Source organism: Phocoena sinus, chromosome 15 (assembly GCF_008692025.1).
Source record: "Phocoena sinus isolate mPhoSin1 chromosome 15, mPhoSin1.pri, whole genome shotgun sequence".
Classification (NCBI taxonomy): Eukaryota; Metazoa; Chordata; class Mammalia; order Artiodactyla; family Phocoenidae; genus Phocoena; species Phocoena sinus.
In genome coordinates, this window is record NC_045777.1 from 84,489,507 (window position 1) to 84,508,761 (window position 19,255).

General features: G+C 55.9%; 1 protein-coding gene across 1 annotated transcript in view; it reads left to right on the forward strand.

Moving 5' to 3' along the window:
• Positions 1–19,255, forward strand: part of TNRC18 (trinucleotide repeat containing 18) — an 83,338-nt gene that overhangs the window by 55,402 nt on the left and 8,681 nt on the right. Inside the window, 7 exon segments of the mRNA XM_032605274.1 lie at positions 2,842–3,096; positions 9,932–10,347; positions 14,337–14,489; positions 14,790–14,931; positions 16,494–16,611; positions 17,040–17,115; positions 17,199–17,307. Of these exon segments, the coding sequence (XP_032461165.1) occupies positions 2,842–3,096; positions 9,932–10,347; positions 14,337–14,489; positions 14,790–14,931; positions 16,494–16,611; positions 17,040–17,115; positions 17,199–17,307 (1,269 nt within the window).

Sequence of the window (19,255 nt, forward strand, 5' to 3'; positions counted from 1 at the left end):
TAGGGCCTTACTGACATCTGGTACTAAAACACCTAATTGGCTTGGCTTTTCTAGTGTGTCTGCTTTCTCCCCCAGCAGCTTGACCATACCTTCACCCTTGACCCCTACCCATGATGCTTTGAATGTCTGTTTTGGTCTCTTGCATTTGCTCTCACGCTGCACTCTGGACGCAAAGCGAAGGCTGGGAGTAGGGCAGACGGCGCAGCGGGTCACTGAGCTTGGGTCCGAGCCTGGCTCGTTGCTCCGTAGGTAGGCAAAACCCTTTTCTTTGTGTCCCCTCTGCTCCCCCCCTCCTCGGGGTTTGCCCCCATCGGCTATGGCAGCAGCGGATCGCTTTGGCATTTATGGATCGGGTTTTGGAAAACCAAACCGAGTGACAACAGCCAACCCCACGTACTGAGCCAAGAGTTTTTTCTATGAAAAAAAGTTTTTCTGCATTTCCGCGGGTTTCTTTGTTGGGACTTTTTCTCCCCCTGCCCTTGGCAAACTCTGTCGCCTCAGGTGTGGACACCTCCAGAAAGGCTTTCCTGGCCCTGAGACCCCCTCCGCTGTCCCTACCCCTCGGACCCTGGCCTGAGCAGACCAGCTGCCGTCGGGGGCGGCCCTGGTGGGCTGTCAGGCTCTCAGGGGGCAGGGGGCGGGGAGGGCCTCAGGAGACCACGATTACCCTCATCAGCATTTCGTGGAAAGCACACCTTTTTTCGGCCCTCTGCTTTCCAACCGTTCTTCCATCTCAGGGTGCTGGGTTGGGTTGGGGGCCGCTGCTGGCTTTCTGGGGTCCGATGTGAACATTCCAGACCTCCAGAAACCCAGAGCCAGCCCAGCCCCACTGGCAGAGAATGCTGGGCAGGAGAGAGTTCTGGAGGCTCCACACCTGAGCAGCCCCGGGAAGGCCACCTCTAGAAGGGAAAGCTGGCCCCCTGTCCAACCCCGTGCCCCACCCCAGCCAGCCCCCCGCCCACCCCCTGCTCAGCTCGGCCAGCCCCCGGGGGGCCTGCCTGAGGTGGGGGACCCGGGCGCTGCCTGCAGTCTGCCTACACTTAGCCTGCTTTGCCGCTGTGGCCCACTGGGCGGAGACAGAGCCATGTGACGTCCGCAATGTGAATGGATCGCAAGTGTGCACTGCCTGCCTGCCACCTGCCCACCCCGCTGGCCTCCATCCTGCTGCATCCATCGCTCTGGGAGCCGGGTCTCCGTCTTCTCACTCCTCTTAACAAACCTCCTCTCTCTCTGCCTCCTTCCTCTCTCGACTCCCTTCGGGCATTCCTTGAGCTCTTGTCTGCTTCCCTCACTGAGGGCTCCCTCGGATGAATGGGCAGACCGAACCCTGTCCTCACGGGCACTGCTGGGGCCGCCGCTCTCGGCCGCTAGCTGCACTCCAGCAGCCAGGCGTCTTGGGGCGTAGGCAGGAGAATGTGGAGTTGGCCACCATCCAGGGCCTGTCCACCTCTGGGCCCAGACTCCCTGCCCCCAGATGACACGGAGAGACGACAGCTCATTTTCCTCCAGCCTCTTGTTGGAGAGTTGTTTCCAGCCCGGCCTGGCCCAGCCCTGGGCCAGCGGCCCCAGAGCCACCTTCACACTCCCAGCACCCTGGGCAGACAGGCACCCCCTGGCAGGTGTCCCTCGGCGGCTCCTTGACAGAGGTACTGGGCACCCCCCCCACCCGCCGCCGTTGTGGGGTTAGCTGGGCTGTGTCCCTGGAAAGGCAGGAAGCAAGCCTGTACCTCCAGAAGGTCTCTCTTTTTGGTGAGGGCTTAGTTCACATGCAGGGAGCGTCATCCCCCCTGCTGTGGCCGCCGGGGTGCGGGGCGGGGGGGGGGGGGGCACAGCTTGCCCCTCCTTTGTCCCGATGGCCCGAGCTGGGCTCAGGGCTGCAGGTCCTCGGGCGGTAGGGCCAGTTTCTGGGGAGAAGCTTGTCTCTCTTCAACCGGGGAGACAGGCTGGGGCTTCCGTAGTCTTTCCACTGGACTGTGGGTGATGAGCCAGCCCGCCCCGGGTTCAAATCCTGCTCTGTTGCCTGAACCCCTGACCGTGCCGAGCCTCGGCCTCCTGGAGCCGAGTGGACCCGCCCCCTGCCCCCTTCCTGCTCCCGTGGGTCGTGTAGCTGGCTTGTGGCTCCCTGGGTTGCGATGAGATGAGATTTTCACAGATAAGAAACTAGCGGCTCAGAGAGGGCTGGGGATTCATCCCAGGCTTCCCAGTGTGGGCGTGTTGCTGGGAGTCAACTTTGGACCCCAGAGCCTGCTCAGGGTTTCCACCATGGGAGCCCCCCACCCCCCAAGAAGAGACCAAACTCCACCTTCTCCTGCCGCCAGCCGCCAGGCCTCCCACTGGTGAAACTGCCCCCAGGCGCCTGCTTCCGAGCCTCAGCCCGAGCCCCCAGGGCCCGCCCTCCCCTCTCTGCCCCGCCCTCCCCTCTGCCCCGCCTTCCCCTCTTTCCTCCTCTCCCCTCCTGCCCCCTTCCCCAGCCTTCATGTTGTGCGTCGGGGCGTGTGTGTGCGCGTGCGTGCGCGTGAGACCGTGGAGAGCGCTGTCTCCAGTCCTTGTCCGTGTGTCCGTCCCCCTCCCTGCAGCACAGGTGCATGTTGGTGCTCCCCTTGCAGAAACACTCTCGACTCCCAAAGCCGCTGCCCACCTCTGGGCTGTCCAGGATGCCCAGGTCTCGGGCTCGCTTTGATGGGGGCACCGGGCCGTTGGGGGGACTTGTGGGCTGGCGAGGAGTGAGGAGCTGGGCTGGAGCCAGGGCCCCTCGCTGGCGCTCCAGCTGAGGTGGGGCAGTGGGGGGAGGCGCAGGCTCGGGCCAGGGCTCTGACTCGCTCCCTGTTTTCTGCACGCCAGATGAGAGCTCCGAGGACGAGGACGAAGACGAGGAGGACGGGCTGGACGAGGAGGAGGTCGAGGCCGCCGGAGGCTGTAGGCTGGGGGCCCGGGAGCGGGCGCTGTCGCCAGGCCTGGAGGAGAGCGGGCTGGGCCTGCTGGCCCGCTTTGCAGCCAGCGCCCTCCCCAGCCCCACCGTGGGCCCGTCCCTGTCAGTGGTGCAGCTGGAGGCAAAGCAGAAGGCCCGCAAGAAGGAGGAACGGCAGAGCCTGATGGGTAAGTACCAGCAGGTGGGCTGCAGGGAGTCGGGTACCGCTGCCCCATGCTACAGATGAGGCATCCGAGGCTCAGATAAGCTGGGGAGCCCTGCCTCCTGGGCCAGCCGTGTCCTTAGCAGAGGGCACTGGGTGTGGCGGCTGTGGCCTGCCACTCCCTGTGAGGAGTCTCCAAAACCGTGCAGTGACCTTCACTGTTGATGCTGCCAACGAACAGCACCTGATCCCTCCACCTCAGGTGCCCGCTATCAGGCAGCTCAAGGAAGCAGAGGCCTTGGATCTGCAGCCCGCGGGGCTGAGGGAGCCCACGGGAGGCCCCTGATCCAGCCTGGGGGGTCAGGGAGGCCGCTCCAGGTTGGCGACGCTCTGGTTGAGCCATGACAGAGAAGTGGGAGGAGGCTAAGCGTACGTAGAAGAAATCAAGGTGCAGGTGGAAGGAACAGGCCATGCAGCCTTTTGGAAGAAGGGGAAGCTCTTTACACTTGGGGCAGTAGAGGGGTTTCATTCAGTGAGATGCACTGGCCCAGACAGGGCAGGACTCATGGGGCCTGGGGTCGCAGTGTGGAGGAGGTCATCAGTGTGTGTTGGGGGGGGGCCAGGTGTTGGGTCGCTGTGAGCCAGGCCTACCTTCCCACTGCCTGGATGGGCAGACAGAGGCAGCCGGCACTACCACTCGGGCAGGAGGCTCAGCCTGGTCCCGGCCCCACTTCCTCTTTCTGCATCTCCAGTCATATCCTTGCCTTCTTGGGATAGACAGACGTCTTGGGACCCTCTCCTGGGCCCCCTCCCTTTCTCACGGGGCCAACTCTCCCAACATGGACCCAGCCCACCTTCACCTGGGGATGGTGTTTGCGACTGAGGTGGTCCTGCATGTGTTCAGGCTGTGAGCTCGCCTGGCCTCAGTAGGGGCAGCTCCTTGGCCGGGCTGCTCCGGCCTCCTTGCCCTTTTCTGAGCCTTAGCGGTATACGTGAGGCCCTCCTGGCAGGGGCCGGGGCCAGGAAAATGGGCCCTGGGTGCTACCCTACTGACCCCCAGGCCTCCCCCAGCTGCCCTGGCTTCACGCACTCCACAGGCTTCAGGACCAAAGCCCATTCCCAGTGGCCTGCACCACCTCCCGAGACCCCATCTCTGGGGTGATCTCACTGTCTCCCCGGAGTCCACACCAGGCTCCAGGCCCTGCCCTGCCTCCCTCCTCTCCCTTCTCTCTCTCTTACCCCCATGTTCTGCAGTTGTCCCCTGGGGGCTTCGGGCCTGGCTCCATCCAGGCCTGCCCCTCTTGGGTGTTCTCTACACAGAAGCAGCTGCAGGGCTTTTCCTCAGAGCTCACACTTGACCAGGCCACTTCTCTGTGTAGGACCTCTGACTGGCTCCCATTGCCCTCTGGACAGATGGCACCTGTCTGACCCTCCACCCTCAGACTGGCTGCTCAGACAGCATCATCCTGTCCACAGCCTCCACCCCCCACCCCTGTTTGCACCAGGCATCCCAGAGCCCTCAGGCCTCTGCACTTGCCCCAAACGGCCGTTTCATCCAAATTGTCAAACGTATTGGCAGAGAGTTCAGAATTTCTCCTTTTAATACTTTCAGTGTCCTAAGGGGCTGTGGTGATGTTGCCTTTTTCATTGCTGTTACAGATAATTTGTTTCTCCTCTCTTTATTTCTTGATCAGTGTGGCTAGAAGTTATTGACTTCAGCTCTTTGTTATTTCCTTCCTTCCTTCCTTTTTCTTTGGGTGTAATTTACAACCACTTCCCATTTCTTCTATTTATTTATTTCTTTTTAAAATTTATTTTTGACTGTGTTGGGTCTTCATTGCTGCACTCGGGCTTTCTTTGTTCGCGGTGAGCGGGGGTAACTCTTTGTTGCGGTGCATGGGCTTCTCATTGCGGTGGCTTCTTGTTGCGGAACTCGGGCTCTAGGCGTGCGGGCTTCAGTAGTTGCATCATGCAGGCTCAGTACTTGCGGCACACAGGCCCTACAGCGTGCGGGCTTCAGTAGTTGCAGCATGTGTGCTCAGTAGTTGCTGCGCACAGGCTCTAGGGCGCGTGGGCTTCAGTAGTTGTGGCGCATGGGCTTAGTTGCTCCGTGGCATGTGGGATCTTCCTGGCCCAGGGATCAAACCCGTGTCCCCTGCATTGGCAGGTGGATTCTTAACCACTGTGCCACCAGGGAAGGTCCCTGTTTCACTTTCTTGATAGTGTTGTTTAAAACAAAAAATTTTAATTTTGATGAAATCCAATTTATCTATTTCTTCTGATGTCACTTGTACTTCTGGTGTTATGTCAGAAAGTACTGCCTGATTCAAGGTCACAAAAATTTAGTCCTGTATTCTCCTAAGAGTTTTATAGTTTGAGAGTTACATTTAGGTCTGTGATCCATTTTGAGTTATTTTTGTGTGCGAGTGATGTAGGGGTTTTTTGCATGTGGAGATCCATTTGCCTCAGTATCATGTGTTGAAAAGTCTGTTCTTTCCTCATCAAATGCTCCTGGCGCCCCTGTCAAAAATCAGTTGAACAGTTGAAAATAAATATGAAGGATTATTTCTGGATATTCAGTTCTATTCCATTGATCTATATGTCCTTATGTCAGTACCACATTATCTTGATTACTGTGGGAGTTTTTGTAGGAAGCTTTGAAACTGGGAAGTATGAGTCCTCCATCTTTGTTGTTCTTTTTCAAGATAGGTGCTTCAGAGTCCCTTGCATTTCCATATGGATTTTAGGATCAGTTTATCCATTTCTGCAAAAAAGCCATCTGGGATTCTGATAAGAATTGTATTGAATTAGTAGATAATACTAGGGAGTACTGACTCCTCAACGATGTAAGTTTTTCAGTCCGTGAACATGGAATGTCTTTCCATTTATTTAGGTCTTTAATTTCTTTCAGCAATGTTTTGTAGTTTTCATTGTATGAGTCTTGCATTTCTCTTGTTAAATTTATTTCTAAGTAATTATTTTTTTTTTTTTTTTTTTTTTTTTTTGCGGTACGCGGGCCTCTCACTGCTGTGGCCTCTCCCGCTGCAGAGCACAGGCTCCGGACGCGCAGGCCCAGCGGCCATGGCTCACGGGCCCAGCCGCTCCGCGGCACGTGGGATCTTCCCGGACCGGGGCACGAACCCGCGTCCCCTGCATCGGCAGGCGGACTCCCAACCACTGCGCCACCAGGGAAGCCCCGTAATTATTATTTTTGATGCTATTTAAATGGAATTCTTTTCATTTTTGGAGTATTCGTTGCTAATGTATAGAAATAGAATTGATTTTTGTAAATTAATCTTGTGTCTTGCAACTTTGCTAACCTCATTTATTCTAAAAGCTTTTCAGTAGATTCCTTAGGATTTTCTGTATACAACAGGGGTCCCCAACCCTCAGGCCGTGGACCGGTACTGGTCTGCAACCTGTTAGGAACTGGGCCGCACAGCAGGAGGTGAGCGGCGGGCGAGTGAGTGAGTGAAGCTTCATCTGCCACTCCCCATCTCTCCCCATGGCTCGCATTACCAGCTGAATCATCCCCCCTCCAATCTGTGGAAAAATTGTCTTCCATGAAACCAGTCCCTGGTGCCAAAAAGGTTGGGGACCGCTGATATACAAGATCATGTCACCTACAGATAGAGATAGTTTTGTCTTCCTTTCCAGTGTGTATTCCTTTTATTTTTCTTGCCTAATTGCTCTGGCTAGAATCTCCCATGCAATATTGAATAGAAGTGGTGAGAATAGATATCTTTGTCTTGTTTGGTTTTTTTTCCTGCCCTCTAGATGTCTTAGGGAGAAAGCACTCATTCTTTTACCATGAAGTATGATGTTAGTGGTGGGTTTTTTCATAGATGTCCTTCGTCAGGTTGAGGAAGTTTCCTTCTATTTCTCATTTGTTGAGTGATTTTATCATGAAAGGGTGTTAGATTTTGTCAGTTACTTCTTCTGTGTCTGTTGTTGTGTTCATGTGGTTTTTATCCTTTATCCTATTAATATGGTGTATTACATTTTTTTTTAAAGAATGATTTAAAGATTTTTTTTTTTTAAAGAATGTCAAACCAACCTTGCATTCCTGGGATATATCCCACTTGGTCATGGTGTATAATCTTTTTTATATGTTTCTGGATTATGTTCACATTTGTTTATGTCCTTCTGATGGATTGACTATTTCATCATTTTAAAATGTCCTTCTTGGGCTTCCCTGGTGGCGCAGTGGTTGGGGGTCCACCTGCCGATTCAGGGGACACAGGTTCGTGCCCCGGTCTGGGAAGGTCCTGCGTGCCGCGGAGCAGCTGGGCCCGTGAGCCGTGGCCGCTGAGCCTGCGCGTCCGGAGCCTGTGCTCCGTGACGGGAGGGGCCCCAACAGTGAGAGGCCCGTGTACCGCCAAAAAAAAAAAAAAAAAAGTCCTTCTTTGTCTCTAGATTTTTATCTTAAAATCTGTTTTGTTGGATAAAAGTACAGACATACCTCAGAGATAATTGTGGGTTTAGACCAACACAATAAAGCCACAATAAAGCGAGTCACACAAATGTTTTAGTTTCCCAGTATGTATCAAAGTTACGTTTACGCTATACTGTAGTCTTAAGGGTACAGTAGCATTATGGTTTTAAAAAAAGGTACATGCCTTAATTAAAAAATACTCCCTTGCTAAACATTGGTAACCATCATCTGAGCCTTCAAAGGTAACTGATGACAGATATAACATAACAAATATAATAATATAATAGTAATAATGAAAAAGTTAGAAATATTGTGAGAATTACCGAAATGTGACACGGAGATATGAAGTGAGTAAACACTGTTGGAAAAATGGCGCTGGTAGACTTGCCCAATGCAGAGCTGCCACAGATCTTGAATTTGTGAAAAGATGCATATCCGCAAAGTACAATCAAGTGGGGTATGTCTGTACAGCCGCTACAGCTCTTCCTTGGTTTCTGTTCACATCGTATGTCTTTTTTTATCCCTTGACTTTGCATCTGTGTCTTTACTCTTGTCTTCATTATTTTTTGTCTATTTTTTTGGGTCTGTTTTTTTGTGCCTTTGTTCCTCTTTTACTGACTGTTCTTTTGGGGAGGAGGCATTTGCACAGGACGCTGGTTGGGAGTCAAGAACGCAGGTTCTGCTCCCTGTCCTGTCCCGCAGCGAGGCCACGGCAGATCCTTCCCTCTCTCCGGGCCTCATGCTTGTCGCCACCACAGGACCCTGACAGAGCCCGCTTCCTCTGTGCCGGGCACCATTCGTGCTGCCCCATGGGTCTCATAAATATTTATCTTCTGACGCGCTCTTACCCTTGAGGCTCCACCCTCCCCTCTTTCAAGCGAGTGTCCACTCCTGGTCACTGCTCTGCGCGCTGTCCTGTACTGGCTCCCTCTGCAGGTACCTGCAGTATTCTGTGTGCATCTAGGTTTTCTGCAGGGGGCTGTCATCGGGTGGGGTCTCATTCTGTCATGCCCAAAAGCAGGACTGGCAAAGCCAGTGGTGTTTTGTGGCCTGCACCCTAATTAGCCACGAAAGCCCCCAGCTGCCTCCCCCGGCAGCTCTGTTAACAAAAGATTAATTAACAGGATCATTAAGCTTTGCAAGTGCGCCCTCCTCCCAGCCCCACCCTTGATACTGCGGCTGCACCTGTTGGGGTGATGGGGCTGGGCGTCCCTCAGGAGCCTTTGTGGCCAGGCTGCTGGCTGCTCAAGGCTCCGCAGGCCTGGGGCGCGGGCCTGGGGTCCAGCCCTGGCTTACCAGCTCATTGGTCTGGGACCCAGGGCAAGTCCTTTGCTGGGGTGGTCAGCCCAGGGCTGTCACGGACATCTCATCCCCGGGGTCTGCCTGGAGGAGGCAGGCCCTCCTCATTCTCCCCATGGGGAGAAGCACCATTAACCCCCCCGTTTAGATTCTATCCCTGGCCACCAGCTCTGGGCCAGGCTCTGAGCTGTCCAGTGTTGTGGGCTCCAGGAGAACTTGGGGATCTATTGCTGGGGGCAGAGCAGGACGAGATAGACAAACACAGACGGGACCTCTGCAGTGTGTTGTGTGCCTGTGGTGATGGAGGGATGGCCAGAGCACTCCCCAGGACGCAGAGTGGGTCTTCTCAGAAAGGAGGCTGCAGCTGTCCAGGTAGAGGTCAGGGGAGAGATGGTGCTCTGGGCAGAGGGCCAGCAGGAGCGAAGACCTGGGGGTTTAAAAGGACAGAGGACAGCGGATCCTGGTGAGGGTGTGCATTCAAGGAGCCCAGGAGCTGGGCCCTAGGCTCCGGGCTGCCCTGTAGCAGAGGGATGTGGGCCCCCTGGCTGTGGGAAGGGGCGGCTTCGGGGGGGAGGGGAGGGGCTGGGCCCCAGGGCTGTGTGGGTTCTGGGGAAGCCTGTCCTCCAGAAAGGGGAATGTGTGCCAAGGACCGCCCAGCTCTGAGGAGTGGCTCCAGGAAGCAGAGCGGAGGCCCCTCTGGGCTTGGGGATTTTGTGCAGGCTTTCCCACCTTCCTCCCTTAGAGCTGCTGCCCCTACAGGTGTGGGCCCTCCCCGGCTCACCTGCCCTGGCTTCCGGGACTCCTGTGGAGGCACAGGAGGGGCGGGGAAGCTCACACGTGCCCAGATGATGCTCTTGGGGTGAGGGTTCCGGAGCAGAGTCTGGGCAGCCGGCGGGGTTTGGGACGGGAGGGGCCAGCAGGGTCTGCCACTCACAAGCATGCGGCCGGAAGCCCTCCTCCTCTGGGCCTCAGGTTCCTTCCCCGAGACAGGTTGAAGCCTCCCACGGTGATGTCATCCCCTGCAGGAGGGCTGGGCTGTGGCCTTTCTCCTGGTGGCCAGAGCGGCTGGGTAGGAAGTGGGGGCCCGGGAGCCCCTGTCCACAGCCCCTCCCTCACCCACGTGCAGGCACGGAGTTCGAGTACACCGACTCGGAGAGCGAGGTCAAGGTGCGGAAGCGGTCGCCTGCCGGGCTGCTGCGGCCCAAGAAGGGGCTGGGGGAGCCAGGTCCTGCCCTGGCTGCGCCCGGCACCCGGGGCCCCGGCAGCCCCGACAAGGCCAAGCTGGCGGCCGAGAAGGGGCGCAAGGCCCGCAAGCCGCGGGGCCCCAAGGAGCCTGGCCTGGAGGCGGGGCCCGAGGCCAGCGACGACGACCTGTGGACGCGGCGGCGCAGCGAGCGCATCTTCTTGCATGACGCGTCGGCCGTGCCCGCGCCCAGCAGCGTTGCGCCTGCTGCCACCAAGCCCGGCCGCTGCGGCAAGGCTGGCCCGCCCAGCCCACGCAAGGATGCCGGCCGCGCGAAGGACAGGAAGGACCCCAGGAAGGTAGGGTGCGGCGCGGGGTGGGGGCCCTTGGACCTCCTGTCTCGGAGTAGAGTTCTCAGACCTGGGCGAGGCACAGAGACCCCAAAGGGCGGTGGTGACCCTCAAACGCAGTCACCCACCTACCGACGACCTCTGTGATGGGCACGCCTCTGGGTGCCCCTTGATGAACGTCTTTGATAAGGACACCTGCAGCCGGGCTAGCAAGTGTTGTTGTGTGAACTGATGAGCTCAGATGATATTTCAAGGTCTCTGCCGTAACTGTCATGCGCTACATGACAGTGATTGCTGTTGGTGACAAAGTCTTAGCTCTCACACCCAAAGGAAAGCCTCATTTCTTGAGAGGTTAGGGAAGATAGAGATGGGATTTCTTTTTCCCCATCCAAGGTTCAGAGGTCCCTGAATTCTCTCCACAGACACCACAGGTTGAGAACACCTGCTTTTCAAGAACTCAGTGATGATTAGACCTGTTACCCTTCTTGCACTGGCTGCTAGGAAGCTCACAGCCAGTAGTTCGCTCTTTAGGTGGTCGCATTCAGACCTAATGGCCAGCTCGCGACAGTGGTCTCTGACTCAGGCCTCTCTACTCCATGTCCCTGATGGAAGGCAAACCCTCAAATAGCAGTGTCATTCTAGACAAAGCCACAAAAAGGGACCAGACTCCGCATCAGTTTCCTGATAATGGGTGGTAGTGAGGAAGGGGCTGCATTTCAGTGTCATCCACAGGGATCTCTTGTTCTTGTTTTCTCACGGCTGAAGCCATCTCAGGTTTTTCTGATCCTTGGAGAGAAGGCGCTCCAATAATACATAATGATGATGATTGTACAGGGTGACCCATGGTAGGGGCCAGGCGTGTTCTAACCAGTTTGTATACTTAATGTGTTGGTAAAGGGAAACGTGTTGCCTGCTCACAGCACATCTGACACTAACTCCCCGGGGTTGGTGCAGACCCCACAGTGACGGGCTCAGTCCCACAGGACTGCCCCCACCCCATCCCCACTCCAGATGCCAGTCGCAAGTCCTAGGTTGTCACCTGTGCTTTTTGACCAACCAGCTATAGATCAAGGATTTTCATGACCCCTCTCCTCCGGTCGATAATTCACCAGAATGACAGAACTCCGGAAAACACTTTACTTACTGTTACGGTTTACTGTAAAGGATGCAACTCAGGAACAGCCAGATGGAGGAGATGCACAGAGCAAGGTGGGTGGGAACGGGTGCAGAGCTCCCATGCCCTCTCCGGGCACACTGCCCTCCTCGGCGTGTTCACCAACCCTTGAGCTCTCTGAACCCCGTCGTTGAGGGGTTTTTATGGAGGCTTCATCACAGAGGCATGATCGATTAGTAACTCAACCTCCAGCCCCTCTCCCCTCCCTGGAGGATGTGGGTGGGGCTGAAAGTTTCAAGCTTTTGATTGTAGCTGGTCTTTCTGGTGACCAGGCCCCATTCTGAAGCCATGTAGGGACTCACCAAGAGTCACCTTATTAGAACAAAAGGCGCTCGCTCCTATGACCCAGGAAATCCAAAGGGTTTTAGGAGCCCTGTGTCAGGAACAGGGACAGGGACCAAATATGTATTTCTTTTGACGTCACAGATGACTACTTACGAAGCCACATGAGGTAGGTTGCTTACTCATATTAACTGCACGTTACAGGTGGTCCTGGAACCTGCCCAGTTAGCCCAGCAGCTAATGATTATCAGAGCTGAGCTTTCAACACTGGGGGTCTAGCGCCAGAGCCGGGGCCTTAACCACAGAGCAAACCTTTGGGCCTTTCCCAAGATGGCACCTTCTGTTGGGGAGAGAGGGACCAGGGGCTTGCTCACCTGATCTCAGCCTTCTGATGACACAGTCAGACGCTGGAACAGAACCGATTAATTGTCAGCCAAAGGAGAAGTCAGACACCAAGGAAATCACTCCAGGAACAACCAGTGTTCATAGTTTTGTGAGATACACTTTTGTATCCTGCTTTTTTTGTTGTTGTTGTTTTGTTTTGTTTTGTTTTTGTTTTTGCTGTACGTTGCGGAGCACAGGCTCCGGACGTGCAGGCTCAGCGGCCATGGCTCACGGGCCCAGCGCAGGCTCACGGCCATGGCTCACGGGCCCAGCCGCTCCGCGGCATGTGGGATCTTCCCAGACCGGGGCACGAACCCGTGTCCCCTGCATTGGCAGGCGGACTCTCAACCACTGCACCACCAGGGAAGCCTCTGTATCCTGTGTGGCATGACCGTTTATTTTACTTTTTTTTTAAATCACTGTCTCCAAATGGCTGAATAACATTCCACCATCTTGCTGTCCTGTGGTTTTCAACGTCTCCCGCCATCACCCATGCTAGCCGTTGGTGATTTGGTTGATGATGGTCTTTTGCCATCGTAATTACCACAGCAATGAACATCTCTGTTCTGTGTACAGAACTTGTCAGTTTTGGAGTTTTTTTATTAAAAAAAAAAATCTTCCCAGAAATGGGCTTTCTGGTCAGTGGGAAAGAAAAGGTTATCAGTTTTATCTGATTGTAACAGTAATTTGCATGATAAGGAAAAGGAAGAAAATTAAATTCCATACGGAGATAACTTTTCTTTTTTTTGGGCTGTCAGTGTCTCTTGCCCCACTATGTACAGCTGCAAAGATGTGCCCCATAAGACAAGCTGTCTAATTAATAACAGAAGTCAGGGCAAGAGGAGACATAACCACATGACAAACAGTCCTTCAACCCCCAAGATGCAGTCTGATTTCAGAAATGTGCACAGGATCAAACATGCACCAGAAACGAGAAAATATAATGTGTGTGTGTATACATAAAAAATACATATTTCTCCCCCCAAATAGAGATTAAAATGAATACCTCTTATCGCTCTAACATTTCCCACTTTTTTCCTTTTAATGCTCTTGGGTTTGGATTTCACCCGTCTGATGTGGAAGCTGTGACTTCTGCTGTTGTCTTGGTAACATTCGCCCAGTCTTCCTTCTCTCGGTGTCTTAATTTTCCATCTCCCCTGTGGCCCCATGACTTGGTGGTTGGTCGTTAGGCATGTGGCTTTTAAAAAGGCATGAAGTGACCCCTGCCCCCACCGCCCGTCACCTTTGTAGCATGAACCTGCTTCTTATACAGAGTATCATCACTTCCATTTCCTGTGCTGTCACCTCTTCCTCAGAACAGGACCCTCAGCCGCTGTGATAAAAGCTTGTAACTGTATCTACGGACGCACCAGGTTGCTGGATATCTAGGTTGTTTCCACTCTTTTGCTCTGATAAGTGGAGCCATGCACAGTCCCCATACGCTGGCCCAGTTTCCGCTCCCCCAGCGTGGGGAGCGTCCCTGAGCCACCCTGGGGGCTTGGAGTTGGTGGGGATGTGGCACCCCACACTTCTGGGGCAAGAGGAAAGTAATGCAGGCCTCCGGAAGCAGTCGGACAGTGGGTGTACGGTTCTAAATGCTTCTTCCAGGAATATACCTGTAGAACTAATTGGTAGTGTTGTTTTTCTTGGCACCATCCAGCAGAGGAAAAAACAGACGTGGGTGGTCGGATGAATCTCGGGTCCCCCCATCAAGGCACCTTGGGCAGCCACCACCTCTGTGTCTGCCAGACATACTAGGGGGAAAACGTTGCAAAGCAGAATTTTTGGTAAATTCCCATCTGTGTTTAAAAAAGAAAGTACTGTGTATACACAGATGTGTCTGCATAGCCCACATGTTTACATGGTTATGTGTGCTTGTGGAAAGCTCTGGAAGGACACACCATGCTGTTATTAGTCCCTCTATTTACCTCTGTGGTTGGTGGGATCGTTGGAGAGGAACTCACATATATACACTTCGGTGTTGTCTTTTTTTTTTTTTTTTTTTAACAACAAGTAATATACAGTAGTGATAAAACAAGATTGAAACCAGAAATACTTGCCAGGAGAGGGAGGGTGTTTTGTCCTCTCTCTGGACAGTGAGCGGCGGGGCCTGGGCCCTCTCTGCCCTCTGACGGCCACCCTGTCACTTCATCCCCAGAAGAAGAAGGGGAAGGAGGCCGGATCAGGAGCCTCGCTGCCCCCTCCCCGTGTTCCTGCCCTGCCCCCCGAGGCCCGGGCCCCTCACACCAGCTCTCCGGCCGCTGCCAAGAGGAACAAGGCCAAAGCCAAAGGGAAGGAGGTGAAGAAGGAGGTGAGGTTTCCCATGGGGCCCCAGGCTTGGGTGAATTGCGTTGCTTGGTTGACAGACGGAGGCGTCCCTGGGTGTGCTCCACCCCCATGCCCCCAGATCCCTCATGTGGCTGGAGGCACTGCCTCAGCCCATTTCATCCTCCCTCTGGTCTTGGGGGTGAGCCCAGCTGGGACCCCAGTCCCCCATGTGGCAGACTCCACCGAGGCCTGAGTGTGACCCCGGGATTCCAGGGAGGGTCCTAGCCGGGCAGGACTGGGATGCCGTGTCCTAAGCCATTGGTCTTTCTTGCTCTGTCCCCAGAACCGGGGGAAGGGGGGAGCCGTGAGCAAGCTGATGGAGAGCATGGCTGCCGAGGAGGACTTCGAGCCCAACCAGGACTCGAGCTTCTCTGAGGATGAGCACCTGCCACGAGGCGGGGCTGTGGAGAGGCCACTAACTCCCGGTGAGCGCCCACGATGCTGGGTTGGCTTGGGCCTGCGGGTGCAGGAGGTTCTCCTGGGGCAGTTACTAGGGCCTGAGCTAGCATGGGGAGGGGCAGGGAATGGGCAGCTGGGAGGGAGATGGGGGGGGTTTGAGTGCATTAGGAGGGAGAGTACATGGGCTGTGTGAGCAGATGAGGGGAAGAGAAGGGGTGTGGATGGGTATTGGCAGGTGGTGGGGAGAAGCTGTCATCGAGACAGGTCTCAGAGGGGAGCAACTGGGCTTTGCTGGCTGGAGGCTGGGATGCTCGGAGGACATCCCAGGGAGGTGACATCCAGTAGGCACTTGGACCTGGGGGTCTGGAGCTTGAGGTTGAGGACCTGAATTAGGTAGGGGTGGGGATGGATCGAGAGGAGGAGCAGGGCCAGCCCTGAGGAGCTTTGTCACCTGCTTGGGAGTGTATCTGTCAGCTATTGCTGTGTAACAACCAAGTGCTCAGACTCAATGGAGGGTGGCAGTAAGTTGTCAGCAGGACAGCAGGGTGACCTTAGCTGGGCTTGCTCCCATGATAATGGGACGGCTAGGGGTCCACTGATGCAGGGACAGCTCTGCCCCACCTGGACCGCTGGGCTGGTCAGGGTGTGTTCTTCTCATGGCCGTGCTGCCAGAGGCTCGAGAGGGAGAGTGGGAACCAGTGAGGCCTCCCGAGACCTCGCTCGGTTCAGATTCAAGCACTTCTACCCTCGTCCGTTGGCCAAAACAGGTCACGTGGCCACACCCAAGGTCAAGAGGTGGGAAGTCCACTCCACCTGTGGTGAAGCCGTGGCAGGGGTGTGGGTGCAGGCGGGAACCAAGAAGTGGGCCTGTCATTCCGTCCACCCCAGCGAGCCATCTGGGTTTCTCTGTGTGGGGTAATGGCAGGGAGGGCCCAGGTTCAAGGTCCTATAGAGAAGAGGAGCAGGCCCAGGAGGCTGAAGCAGCGTGGTCGGGCCCGGGGTGGGGAGAACTGAGGAGAGTCTGGGGTGGGGGTCCCAGGAGGGGACATGGCCCGGGGCGGTGATGGGGCGTGGCAGCCTCGGGCGGAGGCCTGGTCGGGGTGGGCAGCGCTGACAGCCCAGCTGTGGGGGATTGTGTCCACCAGAACAGATAGCATCCCAGGTGGAGGAGGAGCTGGTGGAGGGGTCCCAGGGCTGTGGCCGAGGGGCGTGACGGGCTCTGATGGCGCATCGCCTCACGGCGGGGCTCAGAGAGGGGTGGTCTTCAGATGAGGGTGGGGCAGCACCTGCGGGGTGTCACCCCGGTTCCTCCCTGCCTGGGATCTTCGCAGACGTGCTGGGAGGGGAGGGGCTGTGCACACCTGGCACGCATGCAGCGCCCCGCACGAGGCCCGTCTGCTGGCACATAGCCGCGCGCACAGATGCACGTGTGCCCGCGGGCACCCTGGGCCTTCTGCTCTGAGAGGGGTGACGGGGCGACAGGTGGGCCTGGGGGGCAGGGCCCAGGGGACGGGACGGAGGGTCTCAAGGCTGACCCCCCGCCCCCAACCCCGCTGCGACCCCGCCTCACCCGAGCCCACTCCCACAGCCCCTCGCTCCTGCATCATCGACAAGGACGAGCTGAAGGACGGCCTGCGTGTGCTGATCCCCATGGATGACAAGCTGCTGTACGCGGGGCACGTGCAGACGGTGCACTCGCCGGACATGTGAGTGCGGGCGGGCGCCAGGCGGGGCAGCCCCGCTCAGAGCCTAAGCGCCTCGCCCAGTCCTGCACCCACAGCCTTGCTGGGCCTCTGGGCGCGTCGCTTCGCCTCTCTGAGCTGTGGCTTCCCTGCATAGGAGCGGGGGGCATGGGCGGGCCCCCGGGTGGGGCTCAGCGGGAAGGAGCAGGAGAGGGCGCGCTGGGCTCTCCTGGATCTGTGAACCCTGGTTGTGCAGACGAAGAAGCGGGGCACAGAGGGGCCAGACTGGCCCCGAGTTTATGCCGCAGGTCAGCAGACCCTCAGGCTCCAACGGCACGTCCCCGTGGTGCGGGAGGTAGAGCTGGCGCGCGGGGGTGGGGGTGGGGGTGCTGGGAGTCTGGGGCGTGGCGGTTCCCCTGGGGACCTCACGCCTCGCCGCCCTGGCCTCGCAGATACCGTGTGGTGGTGGAGGGCGAGCGCGGGAACCGGCCCCACATCTACTGTCTGGAGCAGCTGCTGCAGGAGGCGGTGAGGGAGGGAGACGGGGCTGGGGGGGGGGGGCGCGGGGCTGCTTCTGCCCACCGCCCGCGCTCAGCCCTTCGCCTTCCCAGATCATTGACGTGAGGCCGGCCTCCACTCGCTTCTTGCCGCAAGGGACCAGGATCGCAGCCTACTGGAGCCAGCAGTACCGCTGCCTCTACCCGGGCACCGTGGTCCGAGGTGAGACCCTCCCCCGAGACCCTCCCTGACACCCGTTTCCCGCCGTGTTGGCATGAATCCATTTGGTTCCTGAAACCCAAGTCAGGTGGCCTTAAGCACAGAGTTTTATCGGCTCGTCTGAGTGAAGACTTACAGGGCTTTAGGCGCGGTTGGACCCAGTCACTGTGCCGCGGTGTCATCGGGGCTCAGGCTCCCAGTGTCCGTCAGCCATGCTCTCAGCTGTGCTGTCATCACACCCCGCTCCTGGGGACTCTCTCACCTTCTGAACAAATTCTGTCATCAGAGAATCTCCCACTTTTCCCATCTGGGTCCTAGGATGGAGTCTCACTGAGCTGGCTTGGGTCACATGGATTTCACGTGGGTCACATGGATTTCATGTGGGTCACAGGTCTTGGGCTTGTCCTTGCTAACGACTGAGGCAGCTTCCTGATTTTTGCCTGTGGACTGAGAAGGGGAAGGCCGCTTCCCCAGGAACGTTGACCTTGTTAGCAGAATAAGAGATTGGAAGCTGGGCAGACAAAATAACAGGTAGCCCAGAAGATGTGGGTGTGTGGACGCCAGACCTACAAAGCCGGCAGGTAGGCAGACAGTGCACACTTAGCTATTGCAGAGCCAGCACATCGGGGAGCTGGGGGTCTGCGTGTGTGTTGCAGCCCGAAGCCAAAACCAGAGGCCAAAGATAGTCCACCTCTTGGCCGCCTAACGTCATCCATACGTGCCCAGGAGATGGGAACGGGGATGCTGGGCAGGAAGTTCTCTCACAAGGGGAAAAGTTCATCTCTGTTTAGCTCTCCCGGGGCTCTCTGGCCTCTGAGCCTTGGGGGCTGACGGCTTGCTAGGCCTGCCTCACAGGTGTCACTCTTGGGATTTCCCCTTACCATCATTCTGAGAATTCCATTTCTCTCTCTCTCCTGTGCTGCATCCCATGTCTTTCTCTTCCTTGTCCCTTTCCCTCCTTGTGGCAGAGGACCTTTCCGTAGCTTTCGGAGAAAAAGGGTCCATGGGAGGTAAATTCCTCAAGTACATGTGTGCCCAAGATCTCCTTATCCTATCCTGTTCTTTTTTTTTTTGCGGTACGCGGGCCTCTCACTGCTGTGGCCTCTCCCGTTGCGGAGCACAGGCTCCGGACGCGCAGGCTCAGCGGCCATGGCTCACGGGCCCAGCCACTCCACGGCATGTGGGATCTTCCCAGACCGGGGACGAACCCGCGTCCCCTGCATCGGCAGGTGGACTCTCAACCACTGTGCCCAGGGGAGCCCCCTATCCTGTTCTTTAGAGATAGTTGAGCTGGGTATAAATTCTACATTGGAAATAATCTTCCTTCACCTTTTCGAAGTCACTGTTCCATCCGGATTCTGATGTCAGAGGCCCAAATCTTCATAGGAGACCCACTTTTCTCTCTCTGGAAACTCAGAATCTTCCCATTATTCCTAGATCGGGAATTTCATGTGGTCTCTCTCTCTCTCTCTCTCTCTCTCTCTCTCTCTGTTGCTGGGTATTTGGGGGAAGGGGGCTTTGATTCGGAAGCAGATTTCCTTTGTTCCTAGAACTTTTTCTCATATTACTTCTTGGAGAGTTTCCTTCCCTCATTTACCCTCTTTTTCCTGGAACTCACACTCATCTGGTGGCCCTCAAGACTAGGATCTTTTTTCTCATTTTTGTCCATTTTTTTAATCTTTTTGTTCTACTTTCTGGAAGATTTCCTCACCTCTGCCCTCTGGCCCTTCTATTCTATTGAATTTTGGATATTTCTGCTGTCATTTATAGTATTCCTAAGAGTTCTTTCTTACTGTCTAAATATTCTTTTTTTTTTTTTTTAATTTTTGTTCTCTTTTTGTTCTCATGGATTCCTTTTTTTTCTGGGGACATATTGTTTCCATTTGAGGTTTCTTCAGCTCCCTTTCCTTCTGCCTTTCCCTTCCTCTCCCTGTGGGCTGTGTGTCTGTAC